The sequence below is a fragment of the Scyliorhinus torazame genome, chromosome 17 (genome assembly GCF_047496885.1).
Source record: "Scyliorhinus torazame isolate Kashiwa2021f chromosome 17, sScyTor2.1, whole genome shotgun sequence".
NCBI lineage: Eukaryota > Metazoa > Chordata > Chondrichthyes > Carcharhiniformes > Scyliorhinidae > Scyliorhinus > Scyliorhinus torazame.
This window is the reverse complement of record NC_092723.1, coordinates 177,897,136-177,916,519: the sequence shown is the minus strand read 5'-3', so window position 1 is coordinate 177,916,519 and position 19,384 is coordinate 177,897,136. Positions and strand designations below refer to the sequence as shown.

At 47.6% G+C, this 19,384-nt stretch overlaps 1 protein-coding gene across 1 annotated transcript in view; it reads right to left on the bottom strand.

Annotated features, from left to right (window-relative positions):
* ciita (class II, major histocompatibility complex, transactivator) overlaps positions 1-19,384 on the bottom strand; it is a 119,707-nt gene that overhangs the window by 56,218 nt on the left and 44,105 nt on the right. The window contains 5 exon segments of the mRNA XM_072481718.1: positions 654-746; positions 4,063-4,155; positions 16,028-16,093; positions 17,167-17,232; positions 17,372-17,455. Of these exon segments, the coding sequence (XP_072337819.1) occupies positions 654-746; positions 4,063-4,155; positions 16,028-16,093; positions 17,167-17,232; positions 17,372-17,455 (402 nt within the window).

The following is a 19,384-nucleotide window of genomic DNA, read 5'->3' as shown; positions in this document are numbered from 1 at the left end:
TGAAAAATGTGGTCGTTAATGCCTGAAAAACTGGCGTCAAAAGGCCACCGTATTCCCTGTTTTGCTGGGGGCTAGCAGGGAGGCAGCGTAGAGCGAATGTGAGGGAGAGAGTGTGAGAGAGAGTGAACGAGACATAGTGCAAGAGAGAGAGAGAGCGAGAGGGAACAAGACAGCGAAAGGAAGAGGGAGAATGAGAGAGAGCACCATGTCAATCGAAGCTAGGTATGAACCATTTCTGATTAAAATAAGCTTCAACCATGGGTCTCTGGTGTTGGATGAGATGCTGCGAATGATTTCCATGCAGAAGGAAGTAAATATTCTGGGACTAGGCCAGTTAGAACCTGCGACTGACAAAGGTATTCCAAAAAGGGACAGTTAAGGGGAGAAAAGCAGAAAAAATTACAACCGTTCCAATAGTAGCCACTCCATTGAAACCCAATGACTCAGTCAAGGATGTCCTTCATGAATGGTTTTCTGTGCAACATGGATTCCCTGACATTAAAGGATTGTGTTGTCAACATTTATCCCACACTCCAGCATCATGAAATTCACTATAGCGTCTGTTTATAAAGGACAAATTTTACGGAGGTTGAATTAAAAGCTGAGCCAGTTTCAGATTGTTTTTTTATGATGTGTTGATGCGTGTTCCTCACCTCTTCTTAAACACTTCGCTCTCGCCACATCCATGAAATGCACAGAATCCTGAGAAGTAATTTCCTGTCCCCTCGGATAATCCCCGTCAGCAGCTAAAATAAAGGAGGAAACACAACAAAGCTCAAGTTAATTCTTGCTTTTCTGACAAAAATAACTGCTGCCCTTTAAAGCAACAACAAATACTTTACAGCTATCAACAATTCCTGCACTGGCTGAGATTCTGGACATTTTCTTGTGGTAACCCCTGTGTAACTCCAATTGAACAGGCTTCTCCAATGGCACTGTTGGTTAGAATGGACCATGTGTTTCGACTGGATTGATTGGTATCACCATACAGATGAAGAAGGTGTTACAACCACAGCAGATATTATAGCTGAGCATAGAATCATAGAAACTGTGGGAGGAAACCGGAGCACCCGGAGGAAACCCACGCACACACGGGGAGAACGTGCAGACTCCACACAGACAGTGACCCAAGCCGAGAATTGAACCTGGGACCCTGGAGCTGTGAAGCAACTGTGCTAACCACTATGCTATCGTGCAAGCCAGACCTCAGAGTGAAGTCTGTCTCACTGATCATAAACCTTTTTCTTAAATTGTGAAAACAAGGAGGAAGAGTGATTGATCTCAAAAGCATAGAACTCCAGTAATTGCTTTAGAATTTTAAATATTAAAACTTTTACTAAAAAGAAAACAACTTAAGCACACAAGATTAAAGTTACACAGTTAACTTAGGCAGTTAAACCAATCTGACAGAACAGCCCTCCAAAAAAAAAACCTGATTTGCCAAAAATACCCAAGCAAATGACCTTCTTGGCAACAACCCACATATAGATTTTTAACCATGAAAATCCAGTAATATTATCCAAGTTAAGGAATTGGTGTCACTTTAATAAAAGGTACACCTTCTCAAAAACATACACTCTGACATGGGATTCCAAATGGAGGTTCAGAAACAGACTTTTCATAAAACAAAGATTTTCCTGGTTTAACACTAAGTGGCTGCCTCCAATTAAAAACTTTCACATCAGCTGACACACAAAGGAGCTGATATTCAGGTCTTTGCCCCACAGCCACTCCACTCCTCTCCTTAAATATTTTCCCCCCTTTCAATTCGGGTTCCATTGTCCTTAAACATCTCTTTGAACTCAACTTCTCCAAATATAAATACTTTCCCGTTTTTCATTTTGCCTTTACTTTTGGGTCAATGAAATGTAAAAACCTTCCCGGTTTGCAAATGTTCATGGTCACCTTTGACCTCCCTTTTGAAATTCCTCAGCTGAAAAAAAAAGGTTTCCACTTATCTCACAATGCAAATTTTAGGTTCATTTTTTTTTACATGTAACTCTAACTCGCCATAACCTCTCGTAACAAAGGCAGCACGGTGGCTCAGTGGTTAGCACTGCAGTCTCACGGCGCCGATGTCCCAGGTTCGATCCCGGCTCTGGGTCACTGTCTGTGTGGAGTTTGCACATTCTTCCTGTGTTTGCGTGGGTTTCGCCTCCACAGCACAAGGATGTGCAAGGTAGGTCGATTGAACACTCTAAATTGCCCCTTAATTGTCCCTAAGGAAGGATGTGCTGGCCTTGGAAAGGGTCCAGAGGAGGTTCACAAGAATGATTCCTGGAATGAAGAACTTGTCCTATGAGGAACGGTTGAGGACTCTGTGGCTGTACTCAATGGAGTTTGGAAGGATGAGGGGGGATCTTATTGAAACTTATACCAGTGGTTACACTCCACATAAGCTCCCACCACATTTCAATGAACTGTCTATTTAATTACCCTCTATCTTTTCCCCTTAACTAGCTTGTTTCAATTACTAGCCTGTTGTAAATTTACTAATCCCATCGCAACATTAAGGATGTGGCAATCAGCCACAAGGATCCTGTAGGAAGTCTCACAACACCAGGTTAAAGTCCAATGAGGAAGGAGCAGTGCTCAGAAAGCTAGTGTTTGAAACCAACCTGTTGGACTTTAACCTGGTGTTGTAAGACTTCTTACTGCGCTCACCCCAGTCCAACGCCGGCATCTCCACATCATGACAAGGATCCTGGATTTGGGAGCGGACTGTTCCTGATGACAATCCTGCCGAACTTTCAGAACTTAGGAAGGGGCACGACCAGACTGGCATTCGTGGATCTTGTTTGATGGACACCCCCAGTCTAGGTTTGCCTATAAAGTTTGTGTGGATAGCCACCTTCGACCTTAGAAAATTAGTTTTAGTAAAGATTATTATGTAATCTTGTTTTCACCTAACTTCTTTCTACAGAATACCAACCAGCCATCGCAAAGGGAGTTTCTATGGAGTATTCAAACCAGGCTAGTGCCTAAATTTGTGTCTGAATTCTGCCCTTGAGCAATATTAGTAAAAAAGGAATGCTTAGCCAAGACAAAGCTTTCACTTATTTCATGGATTTCACTGAATATAGAGACCTGGGGAGGAGCTTAAAGTGGTATGTCCTTGACCAGGGTATCCTGTGTTGCACAAATTACCCAAAACAAGAGGGTAGTTTTGAGGTGGCCACTTTCATGGGAGAGGCCGAGAGGTATCTGGTCGAGGACATGTCACTTTAAACTGCTTCCCAGGTCTCTATATTCAGTCAAATGCATGGAACAAGTGAAAGCTGTCTTTTCCTTGATTATATAGAGTCACATAGCTACAGAAAGAGGCCATGCGGCCCATCAGGTCCCTGCCAGCCATCCAGTCAGTCCTAGTCTCTCTCTATCCGTGTAGCCCAACAAGCTTATTCCCATTCGACCAGCTGCGATCAAGACTTATTTGAATTCTGCCATCAAGTTGACTTTTCTTTTGGAGCAGATCGCCAATCAAAGTGTGTGGGGGGGGACCTGGACGGGGGTTCCTCGTAATCCTTAACTAGTGCCCCAATGGAGTGTAAAAAATACAAAAACAAACAAGGCGAGTGTGGGAGCGTGCCCCTTTAAGGGGCGTGCTCCCGGCTGGTCATGTGACCCATTCGGCCAATCAGGTCGGAGAGCTCAAATCCTCGAGCTGAGCCCATGTTTTAATGGCAGATAGGAGTTTGGAGTTGTGGAGTGCGGTAGCCCTTATCTCACTCTCTCTATATAGTTATTTATGTTAATAAACCGTTCATTCCTTAATTAACTTGGTGGTTGCTAATTCTTCGAGATGTTACAGTTAAAAAAAAACAAATTGCACGCAAGTAATAAAAAGAGGAAGTGCACAACCCAGAAGTAACGCTTTTGTCCTGAGGTCACCAGCCAACTTTCCTTTTGCCGGGGTCAAAATGAGTGTTGGTCAAGATTATAGCGGGTCCCAATGTCCTGCTCGACAACACTCTCTCTCCATTATTCAGAACGCTGCCTCCTGGCCTCTGATCTGCACAGTAACTAGTCGCATTTCACATCACGAGAGCCACATTAACTCACCTCTCTTTCTGCTTTTTGCTTTTATGTCAGCTGGGACAATGGACACCTGGCAAGTGGTTTCGTCAGCTGCGGAACACGCACAGTTGCCTGCTGCTGAAAGGTTAAGAAGCACAGTATAAAAATAACAAATGGAAAGTTATCTATTTCAGTCCTCAACATAGCCAAACATATTAGGGTATAATTCATGCCACTACAGACAACTTATAGAGATAGTTCAAATTGAGAGGCTAGACATGAGACAGTCACTATCAGAACCAACAGGCAATTGAGGAGAAGCCGCTTTGTCCAAACAGTGGTTAAGAGTGTGAAACCTGCTACCACGTGGAGTACTTGGTGAATAGTTTGGAGGTATTTCAGGGGAATCTGGGGCGTGATTTAATGGAAATAAAATGGAGTCCTTTGGGGTGTCACCTGGGCACCTTGGCACTGCCAGTTCCCCTTCCAGTGCCACCTGGACACCCTGGCAGTGCCAGGGTGGCACCCAGGTAGCAGTACCAGGGTGCCCCAGTGGTACTGCCAAGGTATCCGGGTGGCATCAGCAGTGCCAGGGTGCCCACCGTCCCGGAGGCCTACAATTGTCTGGGAGACCCCCATAAGTGCCGTTCCACCTGGTCCACGTTTATGGAGACCAGTGCTAAACGATTCCAGCTCAGGGTCTCCGTGGCGAGGGGATTCGATCACGGGCGCTGGGTAGACCTGGCATGGACATATTCAAGTGAGGCTAACTACTCACTTGAATATGCAAATCTGGGCCCCGCCCATTGTGGGCGGTATCCAGACTGTGACGCCTCGCATGATCCCTCCCGCGAGACTCACCGGCTGCATCGCGTCCCGGGTCGGGCATGACGGTTAGATCATGTCCCTAGGTAAGTACATGAGGGACCAGAAGAATAAAGGATGCAGGAGCGGAAGTAGACCATTTGGCCCATCGTGTCTGCTCCACCATACAATAAGATCATCATAGCCCATGTCTGGGTGGGTCTCACCCCCACAACCCAAAGATGTACAGGGTAGGTGGACTGGCCACGCTAAATTGCCCCTTAATTGGAAAAATAAAAATACGAGATTATGATAGAATACCTACAGTGCAGAAGGAGGCCATTCGGCCCATTGAGTCTGCACCAACCCTCCGAAAGAGCATCCTACCTCGGCCCAATCCCCCACCCTGTCCCCGTAACCCCACCTACCCTGCACATCTTTGGACTGTGAGAACAAACCCACACAGACACGGGGAGAACATGCAAACTCCACACAGCCACGGGGAGAACATGCAAATTCCACACAGACACTGGGAGAACATGCAAACTCCACACAGACACGGGGAGAACATGCAAACTCCACACAGACACTGGGAGAACATGCAAACTCCACACAGACACTGGGAGAACATGCAACCTCCACACAGACACGGGGAGAACATGCAACCTCCACACAGCCACGGGGAGAACATGCAAACTCCACACAGACACGGGGAGAACATGCAAACCCACACAGGCACGGAGAGAACATGCAAACTCCACACAGACACGGGGAGAACATACAAACCCACACAGGCACGGGGAGAACATGCAAACTCCACACAGACACGGGGAGAACATGCAAACCCACACAGGCACGGGGAGAACATGCAAACTCCACACAGACACGGGAGAACATGCAAACTCCACACAGACACGGGGAGAACATGCAAACTCCACACAGACACGGGGAGAACATGCCAACTCCACACAGACACTCGAGGCTGGAATTGAACCCGGATCCCTGGCGCTGTGAGGCAGCAGTGCTAACCACTGTGCCCCCATGCTGCCCGATCATAACTGACCAGATGTGATAATCCTCAACTCCACTTTCCTCCCTTATCCCCATAAACCTCGATTCCCTCACTGATTAAAAATCTGTCTGTCTCAGCCTTTAACATACATAATGGCCCAACCACTACTGACCTCTGTGGTAAAGAATTACACCAAACAACTACCGTTTAAGAACAGGAATTCCTCCTCACCTCAGTCTGAGATTATGCCCTCTGGTCCTAGACTCTCCCACAAGGGGAAACATCCTTTCCGTATCTACCCTGTCAAACTCCCTGTGAATCTGATCTGTCTCAATTAGGTCGCATCTCATTCTTCTAACTCCAGTGAGTACCGGCCCAACCTACTCAACCTCTCCTAAAAAGAAATCCCTCCATCCCCGGGATCAACCTAGTGAACCTTCTCTGGACTGCCCCCAATGGAGAAAGTATCCATTGACCCAAACTGACTCATGATTAAGCAAAGTCTCTAATCCTGGCATCTTGAGCATCGCTGGTTTTAAACGCTCCACCATTGGAAGCCGTGCTTTCAGCTACCAAGTCCCCCGACTCTGGAATTCCCTCCCTAAAACCCCTCTGTCGCTCTTTCTTCAATCTCAGACGCTGCTTAAAATCTATTTCTTTGACTGACCTTTTGTTCACCTATCCATACCTGCTCAGGTGGCTCAATGTCAAATTCTGTTTGGTGACACACCTGAGACATTTTAAGCTGTTTTAATACATTAAAGGCACAACAGAAACACAGGTTTTGTTGTTATGGTGTTGAGTTCCAGCTTCAAACTAACCTTTGGGTAAAGATGTTCCTCCTGAACACCTGATTAGTTTTATTAGTGAATAACTTCTATTTTTGACTTCTAGTTTGCATTCACTGAGTAAACTCCACTCCCCAATAGTGGAAGCATCAATTCAAACCTCCTTTGAAAGACATATACACCCCTTGAAAACTTGAAAATAACTTTACGATCATCTCATTTCTCTCAGAGGATCGTAAGTCTCTGGAACTTTCCTCCTCAAAAGGCGGCGGAAGAAGATCTTTGAATATTTTTACGGCCGAGCCGGATAGATTCTTGATTAACAAAGGGGTGTAAGGTTATCGGGGATAGGCAGGAATGTGGGATTGAAGTTACAAAAGGTCAGCCATGATCTTATTGAGTGGCGGGCCCTTATTGAGGGGCCGAGTGGCCTACTCCTGTTCCTAATTTGTATGATTGTATACGTGTCTAATGGAAGCTAAGGGGGAGGGGGGAGGGAGGTGATTTTCATGTCCCGTGGCTAGTGTACAGCATAAAGGGCGAAATTCTCCCGAAACGGCGCGATGTCCGCTGACTGGCGCCCAAAATGGCGCCAATCAGACGGGCATCGAGCCGCCCCAAAGGTGCAGAATGCTCCGCATCTTTGGGGGCCGAGTCCCAACATTGAGGGGCTAGGCCGGCGCCGGAGGAATTTCCGCCCCGCCAGCTGGGGGAAACGGCTTTTGTTGCCCCGCCAGCTGGCGCGGAAATGATATCCCCGGGCGGCGCATGCGCGGGAGCATCAGCGGCTGCTGACAGTTTCCCACGCATGCGCAGTGGAGGGAGTCTCTTCCGCCTCCGCCATGGTGGAGACCGTGGCGGAGGCGGAAGGGAAAGAGTGCCCCCACGGCACAGGCCCGCCCGCAGATCGGTGGGCCCCGATCGCGGGCCAGACCACCGTGGGGGCACCCCCCCGGGGCCAGATCACCCCGCGCCCCCCCAGGACCACGGAGCCCGCCCGCGCCGCCTTGTCCCGCCGTTCAAAAGGTGGTTTAATGCACGCCGGCGGGACAGGCAATTTATCGGCGGGACTTCGGCCCATCCGGGCCGGAGAATCGAGCGGGGGGGGGGGCCGCCAACCGGCGCGGCGCGATTCCCGCCCCCGCCGAATCTCCGGTGCCGGAGACTTCGGCAACCGGCGGGGGCGGGATTCACGCCAGCCCCCGGCGATTCTCCGACCCGGCGGGGGGGTCGGAGAATGACGCCCAAAGTCTTCCCCACACCCACCTGATGTAGCTGAAAAGTAATTTTAGTATCAACAGCAAGATACCAGGGACACTCAGGCAGGGTGGGAATTCAAGCAGAATTACTGCTACTAAAAGGCAGCCTGTTTCTCTTAAAGGGGATACCTCTACCTTATTAATAGCAAAACTTAGGAGTTGCTTCCCCATCGCACCCTGGTATTCTCCCTGGTATCCACAATGTTACGGATACAAAGTTCCTTACAAGATCGAGGTCACCGGTTTTAAATGATCTGGTGCCTTTCACTGAATCGGGATACTTCTTCTGGGAGACTTGTGCAGTCTCCACCCTCCCTGCCAACCTGGGAAAACCGAGGTCTAATTGAGTGTGAAGGTGACAACCCATTAATAACTCTGCAGGTGAGGGGCGTCATTCTCCGACCCCCCAGCGGGTCGGAGAATGGCCGTTGGCCGCCGTGAATTCCGCCCCCGCCGGTTGCCGAAGTCTCCGGTACCGGACATTCGGCGGGGGCGGGAATCGGGCCGCGCCGGTTGCCGGGCCTCCCCGCTCGATTCTCCGGCCCGGATGGGCCGAAGTCCCGCCGATAAATTGCCTGTCCCGCCAGCGTAAATTAAAGTACCTATTTACCAGCGGGACAAGACGGCATGGGCGGGCTCTGGGGTCCTGGGGGGGGCGCGTAGCGATCTGGCCCCAGGGGGTGCCCCCACAGTGGCCTGGCCCGCGATCGGGGCCCACCGATCCGCGGGCGGGCCTGTGCCGTGGGGGCACTCTTTCCCTTCCGCCTCCGCCACGGTCTCCACCATGGCGGAGGCGGAAGAGACTCCCTCCACTGCGCATGCGCGGGAAACTGTCAGCGGCCGCTGACGCTCCCGCGCATGCGCCGCCCCAACATGTCATTTCCACGGCAGCTGACGGGGCAACAAAGGCCGTTTCCGCCAGCTGGCGGGGCGGAAATCCCTCCGGCGTCAGCCTAGCCCCTCAATGTTGGGGCTCGGCTCCGAAAGATGCGGAGCATTCCGCACCTTTGGGGCGGCGCGATGCCCGTCTGATTGGCGCCGTTTTGGGCGCCAGTCGGCGGACATCGCGCCGTTTGGGGAGAATTTCGCCCGTGATCCCCCATAGCGATGTGAGGGGTGTTTTTGTACAAGAAGAGCAAGTTGGCCAATCTGAGGCGCATCAGCCTATCTGGTTGCTTCTTTCATGGCGGATTTAGACGTTTGCATTGCTCTTCCTGCCAGGCCAATCGAGGCCGGGAGAAAAGGGACGGTTCAGCTGTGGTGGATGCCATCAATTTGATTGAAATGTTGGAATTCCTCCACCTGGAAGCTGTGTCACCAGAAACCAATACTTCTGGAATCCCATGGATGGCGAAAATGGGCCCCAGGGTTTCGATCATAGCCGCTGAGGTTGTCGTCCCCATCTCCTGGACATCTTGCCACTTGGGAGTGCACATCCACCAGTATCAAAAACATTTTTGCAAGTGAGGGACCAGTGAAATCAATGTGTAACTTTGTCCACAGACGACCTGGCCATTCCCATGGATGCAGCTGCACCGCAGGTGGTAAGGTTTGCTGTGGCTGACAGGAATCACACCGAAAAACCAGGTTCTCAATATCTTTGTCAATACCCGGACCACCGTATGTAGCTCCTGGCAAGTATTTGCATCTTAGTCTGGGCAGGGCTCCTGCAGCAGAGGCTCTCTTGCTGGGGGTAGTATTACCATGCGGGACCCCAGAGCAACAGTCCATCTTCACAACTGAGTTTGTCCTTCCTCAGTTGGGCGGGTTGGAGCAGATCTGACTTGTCACGCTGCCATCCACTTACAACCATCCGCTTGGCGTTCGAGAGGACCCTGTCACGTTGAGTCCAGTTCATGACATGGGCTTAGGTGACTGGCAGGTTATCTAGCAAATTTTACGCCAGGACAATCTCTTCTGGCACAGGAAGCAGTGCCAGAGCCTGGGGGAGTATGAACCAGCTTAAGGCACCATGGTCAATGTTGAAAATCATAGCTATAAGCCGCCAATGGCAAGGCCCATCTTTGCACCCTGGCCAAAGCAATCAGTTGGATTGGTTTATCCTCGCAGAGTAGCCCTAGTAATGGCTTGAGGTCAGTTACAATGGCGAACTGGCGGCCGTACAAATACTGATGGAATATGTATATCACAACCAGGCCCTCTATTTCAATCTGTGCATACTTTCGTTCTGCGTTGGCAAGTGTTCGGGAGGCAAAGGCAATGGGCTTGTCAATGCTCTCCTCCATCTTGTAGGGCCACACCTATCCCATGTAGCCACCTAAATTGTCCAACTCCCGATTTAAAATGGCGAACGGCAAAGGCTGATGGGAAAGTCAGCCAACATAGACAGAAACCAGCAGCTGCAGGTTTGCTGTGTATTTACCTCTACAAAGGCCAGACAACATCGATACCAGCGACCATCAGCATAACAAAGTAGCAGCCATCTGCATACTGATGAGCAATCCCCGGGAACAATAAGTAACATTTTGGACACACAAAGCAAAGCCAGACTCCTCGGCGCCAGCAGGAGCCAACACAAAGGAGGTGAACGAGCACCTCAAGACCACCCATCGATCAGGGAACCGCTCCAGTATTGGAGAAATCGAACCAAGCGATTGGGACAAAGTCCAATCACTTGGGAACAGGTACAGGGTCAGCCCCAAAAGGCGGGAAGCCCCTGGGGACTATAAAAGTTAAGCCCCAAGTTCAAATCGGTCTCTCTTCAGCCCTCTTCACCTCTGCGTCCTGCCCGGGTCACCCAGCAACACGAACCAACATTGACCGTGACCGGTGCAGTGACTCCCAACAGAAGTAAGTCTTAATTCAACGCTCGCTACGAGATAGGCGCTCCTAGCTACCAATCCGTACCAACTTCGAATCCCGCAGACTCAGAACCCGAACGAAAGGCCATTTGTTCCCCTGACCTGGTGGGCCAGTCCGAAGTTAAGTATAGGCCTGTTAGTTGTAGAAGTAGCTTAGACATAGAATTTGTGCATGAGTAGCGATTACTGTGTATAATAAATGTGCTTTGATTTGAATCTTACTAATCGGTGTATTGGGTTATTGATCATTACTCGGACTTGAACCTCGTGGCGGTATCATAAAGATACCTGGCAACTCGAGAGCAAAGGTAATAAAACAGAGCAATTGAACTAAGGAGAAAATCAGCAACACCCATAAGATGAAATGTCACAGGTCAAGATTATTGCTTTGCCTGGGTGAAATGGACCAACAAACTAGGCGACTGTTGGGCCTGTTTGGCCTGATGGAAAACTTGCTTTTGTGGAACTTTCCAATGCCAGTGTTGGTGCGGAGTGCAGAGGCGCTAAAGTCGTTGCCAAATTAGGGATCAACAGGCCGCAGTAATTTACCATGCCAATAAGCAATTTCAACTCTATGAAATTCTTAGGCAGAGGGGCCACTTTGATGGCTTTTATCTTGTCCTCTAAAGAGTGCAAGCCTTTTAAGACCATCGTAAAGCCCAAATACGTAACCTCGCTGGCCGGAAATGTGCATTTCTGTCTTTTTAATATGATGCCAGCATCTCTGAACCTTTCAAGGACTTCTTCCAAGCTGGCCAGATGCTCTTCTGGGTAAGTCCCCATCAGTAAGACGTGTCTAAATACCCCACGACTTTTGTAATTCCTTGTAACAGATTTTCCATCACCCTCTGAAATATTGCACAAGCAGATTATATCCCAAAAGGCAACCTTGTATATTGGAAAAACCCTTTGTGCGTATTGATGAACGCAAATTTCCTAGAGTCCTCATCCAGCACCAGTTGGAAATAAGTTTGACTTAAGTGAAGCTTTGTACATGTGAGGGCACCCGCCGACTTTTCAGAGAGGTCTTCTGCCCGAGAGATGTGATACTTGTCAAGTTGGGAAGGTTAGTTTATGGTGAGTTCGTAGTCATCACAGATTCTGACAGAATGGTCAGGTTTGAAGGACTTTAACCTTTTGAACCTTATGATAAAAATATCCCCATTTCTTTTTCTCACAATTTATCATTAAGTCGTAAGAACATACCTGCAGGAATAGAGGTGAGTGAAAGTGAACCAATTGATCAAAGGACTTAAGCTGAGAGGATAATTCTGAATTCAGTAAACTGGCTTTTGCCCCGATACTAACAAATGCCCGTATACACTCATTATTCAAATTGTGATGAATGTGGAAATTTCAGATATATATTGTATTTTATGCATCTGATGCAGTAATAATTAAAAGCCTGGGTTAGTCTGTCTACATCTCTATTGCAGTAAGGGTTTTAAAAACCCTGTTTAAAAGGCAGGCAGAAACTGGGCCTACAGAAGGGGTAACTAAAGCATCGTAAAAATAGGATCACAATTCATCCCAATCATGTGTATTGTTTGCCGAAATAGGGCTAATGGGATTTTGGTTACAGAAAGAAGGTTTCCCGGGGAGTAGATAATTAGAGACCGGGGCGTCATTCTCCGACCCCCCGCCGGGTCGGAGAATGGCCGTTGGCCGCCGTGAATCCCACCCCCGCCCCCGCCGAAGTCTCCGCTCCCGGAGATTGGGCGGGGGCGGGAATCCGGCCGCGCCGGTTGGCGGGACCCCCCGCTGGATTCTCCGGCCCGGATGGGCCGAAGTCCCGCCCAGGAATTGCCTGTCCCGCCGACGTAAATCAAACCTGGTATTTCCCGGCGGGACCAGGCGGCGTGGGCGGGCTCCGGGGTCCTGGGGGGGGGGGGGGGGGCGTGGGGCGATCTGACCCCGGGGGGTGACCCCACGGTGGCCTGGCCCGCGATCGGGGCCCACCAATCCGCGGGCGGGCCTGTGCCGTGGGGGCACTCTTTCCCTTCCGCCTCCGCTACGGCCTCCACCATGGCGGAGGCGGAAGAGACTCTCCCCACTGCGCATGCGCGGGAAACTGACAGCGGCCGCTGACGCTCCCGCGCATGCGCTGGGAAACTGACAGCGGCCGCGGACGCTCCCGCGCATGCACCGCATTTCCGCGCCAGCTGGCGGGGAAACAAACGCCATTTCCCCCAGTTGGCGGGGCGGAAATCCCTCCTGCGTCGGCCTAGCCCCTCAATGTTGGGGCTAGGCCGCCAAAGATGCGGCGCCTTCCGCACCTTTGGGCCGGCTCGATGCCCGTCTGATTGGCGCCGGCTTTGGCGCCAGTCGGCAGGCATCCCGCCGTTGGGGGAGAATTTCGCCCATGTTTAGCCTTAGTAAGATGGCAGTTTCCTTTGAATACCGACAGAGAATCTGTATTATTCTGTCAGGTCTCTCTTTTCAAGGAGTTTCAAGATATCATTAATGTTTGGCAAGTATCCCTGTGTTTTTCTATCTCTCGTTAAAAGTGAGTTTTGACCAGAGGTGGGTTTTGCTTAATTGGAGATAAAAAAGTCAGGGGGTAGGAGTTAAAGTGTTTCATTTTGGGGTGGCACTGTGCCGCAGTGGTTGGCACTGCTGCCTCATGGCGCTGAGGACCCGGATTCGATCCCGGCCTTGGGTCACTTTCCATATGGAGTTTGCGCATTCTCCCCGTGTCTGCGTGGGTCTTTCCCCCACAACTCAAAGGTAGGTGGATTGCCCACGCTAAATTGCCCTTAATTGGAAAACAATTAATTGCGTACTTTAAATTTATTTTTAAAAATAGTGTTTCATTTTATTGTCAAGCATTGTTTAACTGGTAATTGAAAGCTATTTCCAGTATGATGTTAAAATTATTTTAATCCTGTGTTAGTAATAAAGTTTGTTTTATATCCTTATTTGTGCGTGGAATCACCCCTGGAGCGAAGTATCCTTTCCTCACAACCTTACAAATTAAATAACATATTGGGGTTTCTGTCTGGTATCCAAGCAACTAGAACATAGAACATAGAACAATACAGCGCAGTACAGGCCCTTCGGCCCACGATGTTGCACCAAAACAAAAGCCATCCAACCTACACTATGCCATTATCATCCATATGTTTATCCAATAAACTTTTAAATGCCCTCAATGTTGGCGAGTTCACCACTGTAGCAGGTAGGGCATTCCACGGCCTCACTACTCTTTGCGTAAAGAACCTACCTCTGACCTCTGTCCTATATCTATTACCCCTCAGTTTAAAGTTATGTCCCCTCGTGCCAGCCATATCCATCCGCGGGAGAAGGCTCTCACTGTCCACCCTATCCAACCCCCTGATCATTTTGTATGCCTCTATTAAGTCTCCTCTTAACCTTCTTCTCTCCAACGAAAACAACCTCAAGTCCATCAGCCTTTCCTCATAAGATTTTCCCTCCATACCAGGCAACATCCTGGTAAATCTCCTCTGCACCCGCTCCAAAGCCTCCACGTCCTTCCTATAATGCGGTGACCAGAACTGTACGCAATACTCCAAATGCGGCCGTACCAGAGTTCTGTACAGCTGCAACATGACCTCCCGACTCCGGAACTCAATCCCTCTACCAATAAAGGCCAACACTCCATAGGCCTTCTTCACAACCCTATCAACCTGGGTGGCAACTTTCAGGGATCTATGTACATGGGCACCTAGATCCCTCTGCTCATCCACACTTTCAAGAACTTTACCATTAGCCAAATATTCCGCATTCCTGTTATTCCTTCCAAAGTGAATCACCTCACACTTCTCTACATTAAACTCCATTTGCCACCTCTCGGCCCAGCTCTGCAGCTTATCTATATCCCTCTGTAATCTGCTACATCCTTCCACACTATCGACAACACCACCGACTTTAGTATCGTCTGCAAATTTACTCACCCACCCTTCTGCGCCTTCCTCTAGGTCATTGATAAAAATGACAAACAGCAACGGCCCCAGAACAGATCCTTGTGGTACTCCACTTGTGACTGTACTCCATTCTGAACATTTCCCATCAACCACCACCCTCTGTCTTCTTTCAGCTAGCCAATTTCTGATCCACATCTCTAAATCACCCTCAATCCCCAGCCTCCGTATTTTTTGCAATATCCTACCGTGGGGAACCTTATCAAACGCTTTGCTGAAATCCATATACACCACATCAACTGCTCTACCCTCGTCTACCTGTTCAGTCACCTTCTCAAAGAACTCAATAAGGTTTGTGAGGCATTACCTACCCTTCACAAAGCCATGCTGACTATCCCTGATCATATTATTCCTACCTAGATGATTATAAATCTTGTCTCTTATAATCCCCTCCAAGACTTTACCCACTACAGACGTGAGGCTCACCGGCCTATAGTTGCCGGGGTTGTCTCTGCTCCCCTTTTTGAACAAAGGGACCACATTTGCTGTCCTCCAGTCCTCTGGCACTATTCCTGTAGCCAATGATGACATAAAAATCAAAGCCAAAGGTCCAGCAATCTCTTCCCTGGCCTCCCAGAGAATCCTAGGATAAATCCCATCAGGTCCCGGGGACTTATCTATTTTCAGCCTGTCCAGAATTGCCAACACCTCTTCCCTACGTACCTCAATGCCATCTATTCTATTAGCCTGGGGCTCAGCATTCTCCTCCACAACATTATCTTTTTCCTGAGTGAATACTGACGAAAAATATTCATTTAGTATCTCGCCTATCTCTTCAGACTCCACACACAATTTCCCATCCCTGTCCTTGACTGGTCCTACTCTTTCCCTCGTCATTCGCTTATTCCTGACATACCTATAGAAAGCTTTTGGGTTTTCCTTGATCCTTCCTGCCAAATACGTCTCATGTCCCCTCCTTGCTCGTCTTAGCTCTCTCTTTAGATCCTTCCTCGCTACCTTGTAACTATCCATTGCCCCAACCGAAACTTCACACTTCATCTTCACATAGGCCTCCTTCTTCCTCTTAACAAGAGATTCCACTTCCTTGGTAAACCACGGTTCCCTCGCTCGACGCCTTCCTCCCTGTCTGACCGGTACATACTTATCAAGAACACGCAGTAGCTGATCCTTGAACAAGCCCCACTTATCCAGTGTGCCCAACACTTGCAGCCTACTTCTCCACCTTGTCCCCCCCAAGTCACGTCTAATGGCATCATAATTGCCCTTCCCCCAGCTATAACTCTTGCCCTGCGGTGTATACTTATCCCTTTCCATCATTAACGTAAACGTCACCGAATTGTGGTCACTGTCCCCAAAGTGCTCTCCTACCTCCAAATCCAACTGTTGGGGTCTCAACCGGGATGGTAATAAAATATAAACTTACAAACAGCATTATGCAGTGGAGTACTTCTGAATGTCATTTCTTGTGTTTCAAGCAACATTTCCTCATCTATAAAAGTCACAAGAAATGGGCATCAAAAAGTCAGCAACACTGAGCTCTTCAAAGTCCAGAAAGGAATTCTGGGGGCATTGTTGGGGTGAATTTCCCTTGGGACTTGTCTGACTACGTTGCCGCACCTTTGGTAGAAGCTACGAAGAAATTCAGCCCATGATGCCATCACTTATTATCATTTGAAGCCAGCACGAAATGCCCCATGCTGCCAAAGTGCACCCCACAACAGATGTTCTGACATCCTTGTTAACCTTATTCACAAGGAGAAAAATGCCAAGATCAAACTGAATTTGGTAAAAAAAGACATTGAAACGAATGGAATGAAAATCTGGCAGGTCCTGTAAATGATTATTGACTTTATTTACTTCAGCTTACTGTTCCCTTCATATTTTCAACAAGGTCATTTTTTATTTATTTATAAATTTAGAGTACCCAATTATATATTTTTCCAATTAAGGGGCAATTTGGCGTGGCCAAGTCATCTAACCTGCACATCTTTGTGTTGTGGGGGTGAAACCCACGCAGACATGGGGAGAATGTGCAAACTCCACACGGACAGTGACCCAGGGCCGAGATTTGAACCCGGGTCCTCGGCACCGCAGTCCCAGTGCTAACCACTGCGCCGCATGCCGCCCTGTCATTTTCATTGCTTAAATTTTTAATCCCTTCCCGCCCACAGAATGGGAATTATCCGATTACTTTCCCTGCACTATTACTGTTCTGTACCTTGATATTGGGAGGCATGAGGGAGCACTGTGGGGTTAGGCCCTATCCAAATGATCCCTTCCTTCCTCTGGGAAATACTTCACTGGATCTGTCGTCCGTACCCGGTCTGGCCTGCGTGTGACTACAGACTCACAGCAATGTGATTAACTCTTAACTGCTCCTCTGAAATGTTCCAGCAAGACACTCAGTTCAAGTGCAATTGGGGATGGAGAACAAATGCTGGCCTTGCCAGCGATGTCCACATCCCACAGAAGATTTTAAAAAAGAATTTGACAATCAACAGTTCTATTCAAAGTTTTAAAGTTCTTAGCGGCAAAAGTAGAAACTGTTAAAAAAAGACTTACCAAAATATTGCTCCAGTTCCACTGCATTTAGTGGCCGTGGATCCTGCAAATACTTCAAAATTCCTTCTGTACGATAACGAAATAGCACATTGGTTAAGATCAGAAGTCAGGGACCACACTTACTTCATCTATTCCAAAACTCAGAGATTTTTTTGTTCATTAGAAAGTTTGCGAAGGAGAGAATGGTCAAAACATCGAAACTTACCAATACTACAGTCATCTGGTTCACAACTTCGATCCAGTTTGCTCAGGTCGTCCAAAAGTTCGGAGTACAGGTCACCATCAAAGCCTGAAACGCGGAGGAAAAGGAACACAAAAATAAGAGGAAAATAATGTGCGGGCTGGAAATTTTGAAATAAGTACAGAAAGTGCTAGAAGCACTCAGCAGGTCCGGGAGCATCAGTGGGAAGAGAGACAGAGTTAATGTTTTGGGTCAAACATGACGACTTTTCTGCAGACTAGGGTTGAAATATGATGGGTTTTATGCTGCTGGAGGAGGGGACGGGTGGACGAACACAAGACAAGGTATAGGATAGGGTAGAGGGTGGGAGAGATTAAATGACAAAGATGTCCTATGCCCATTGGAGTTTAGAACTATACCCATTGGAGTTTGAAACTATACCTATTGGAATTTAAAACTATATCCATTGGAGTTTGGAACTATAGCCATTGGCGTTTAGAACTGTACCCATTGGAGTTTAGAACTATAGCCATTGGAGTTTAGAACTATACCTATTGGAGTTTGGAACTATAGCCATTGGAGTTTAGAACTATACCCATTGGAATTTAGAATTATACCCATTGGAGTTTAGAACTATACCCACTGGAGTTTAGAACTATACCCATTGGAGTTTAGAATTATACCCATTGGAGTTTAGAACTATACCCACTGGAGTTTAGAATTATACCCATTGGAGTTTAGAACTATACCCATTTGGAGTTTAGAACTATACCCATTTGGAGTTTAGAAGTATACCCATTTGGAGTTTAGAATTATACCCATTGGAGTTTAGAACTATACCCATTGGAGTTTAGAATTATACCCATTGGAGTTTAGAATTATACCCATTGGAGTTTAGAGCTATACCCACTAGAGTTTAGAATTATACCCACTGGAGTTTAGAACTATTCCCATTGGAGTTTAGAATTATACCCACTGGAGTTTAGAACTATACCCATTAGAGTTTAGAATTATACCCATTGGAGTCTAGAACTATACCCATTTGGAGTTTAGAACTATACCCATTTGGAGTTTAGAACTGTACCCATTGGAGTTTACAACTGTACCCATCGGAGTTTAGAACTATACCCATCGGAGTTTAGAACTATACCCATTTGGAGTTTAGAACTATACCCTTTGGAATTAAAAGCTATACCCAGTGGAGTTTAAAACTATATCCATTGGAGTTTAGAATTGTACCCATTGGAGTTTAGAGCTATACCCATTGAATTTTCGAACTATACCCACTGGAGTTTAGAACTATACCCATTGGAGTTTAGAACTATACCAATTGGAGTTTAGAATTATACCCATTGGAGTTTAGAACTATACCCACTGGAGTTCAGAACTATACCCATCGGAGTTTACAACTGTACCCATCGGAGTTTAGAACTATACCCATTGGAGTTTAGAACTATACCAATTGGAGTTTAGAATTATACCCATTGGAGTTTAGAACTATACCCACTGGAGTTCAGAACTATACCCATCGGAGTTTACAACTGTACCCATCGGAGTTTAGAACTATATCCACTGGAGTTTAGAACTATACCCATTTGGAGTTTAGAACTATACCCACTGGAGTTTAGAACTATACCCATTGGAGTTTAGAACTAAACCCACTGGAGTTTAGAACTATATCCATTGGAGTTTAGAACTATACCCATTTGGAGTTTAGAACTATACCCACTGGAGTTTAGAACTATACCCATTGGAGTTTAGAACTATACCCACTGGAGTTTAGAACTATATCCATTGGAGTTTAGAATTATACCCACTGGAGTTCAGAACTATACCCATTGGAGTTTAGAACTATACCCATTGGAATTTAGAACTATACCCATTGGAGTTTAGAACTATACCCACTGGAGTTTAGAACTATACCCACTGGCGTTTAGAACTATACCCATTGGAGTTTAGAACTATACCCACTGGAGTTCAGAACTATACCCATTGGAGTTTAGAACTATACCCACTGGAGTTTAGAACTATACCCAT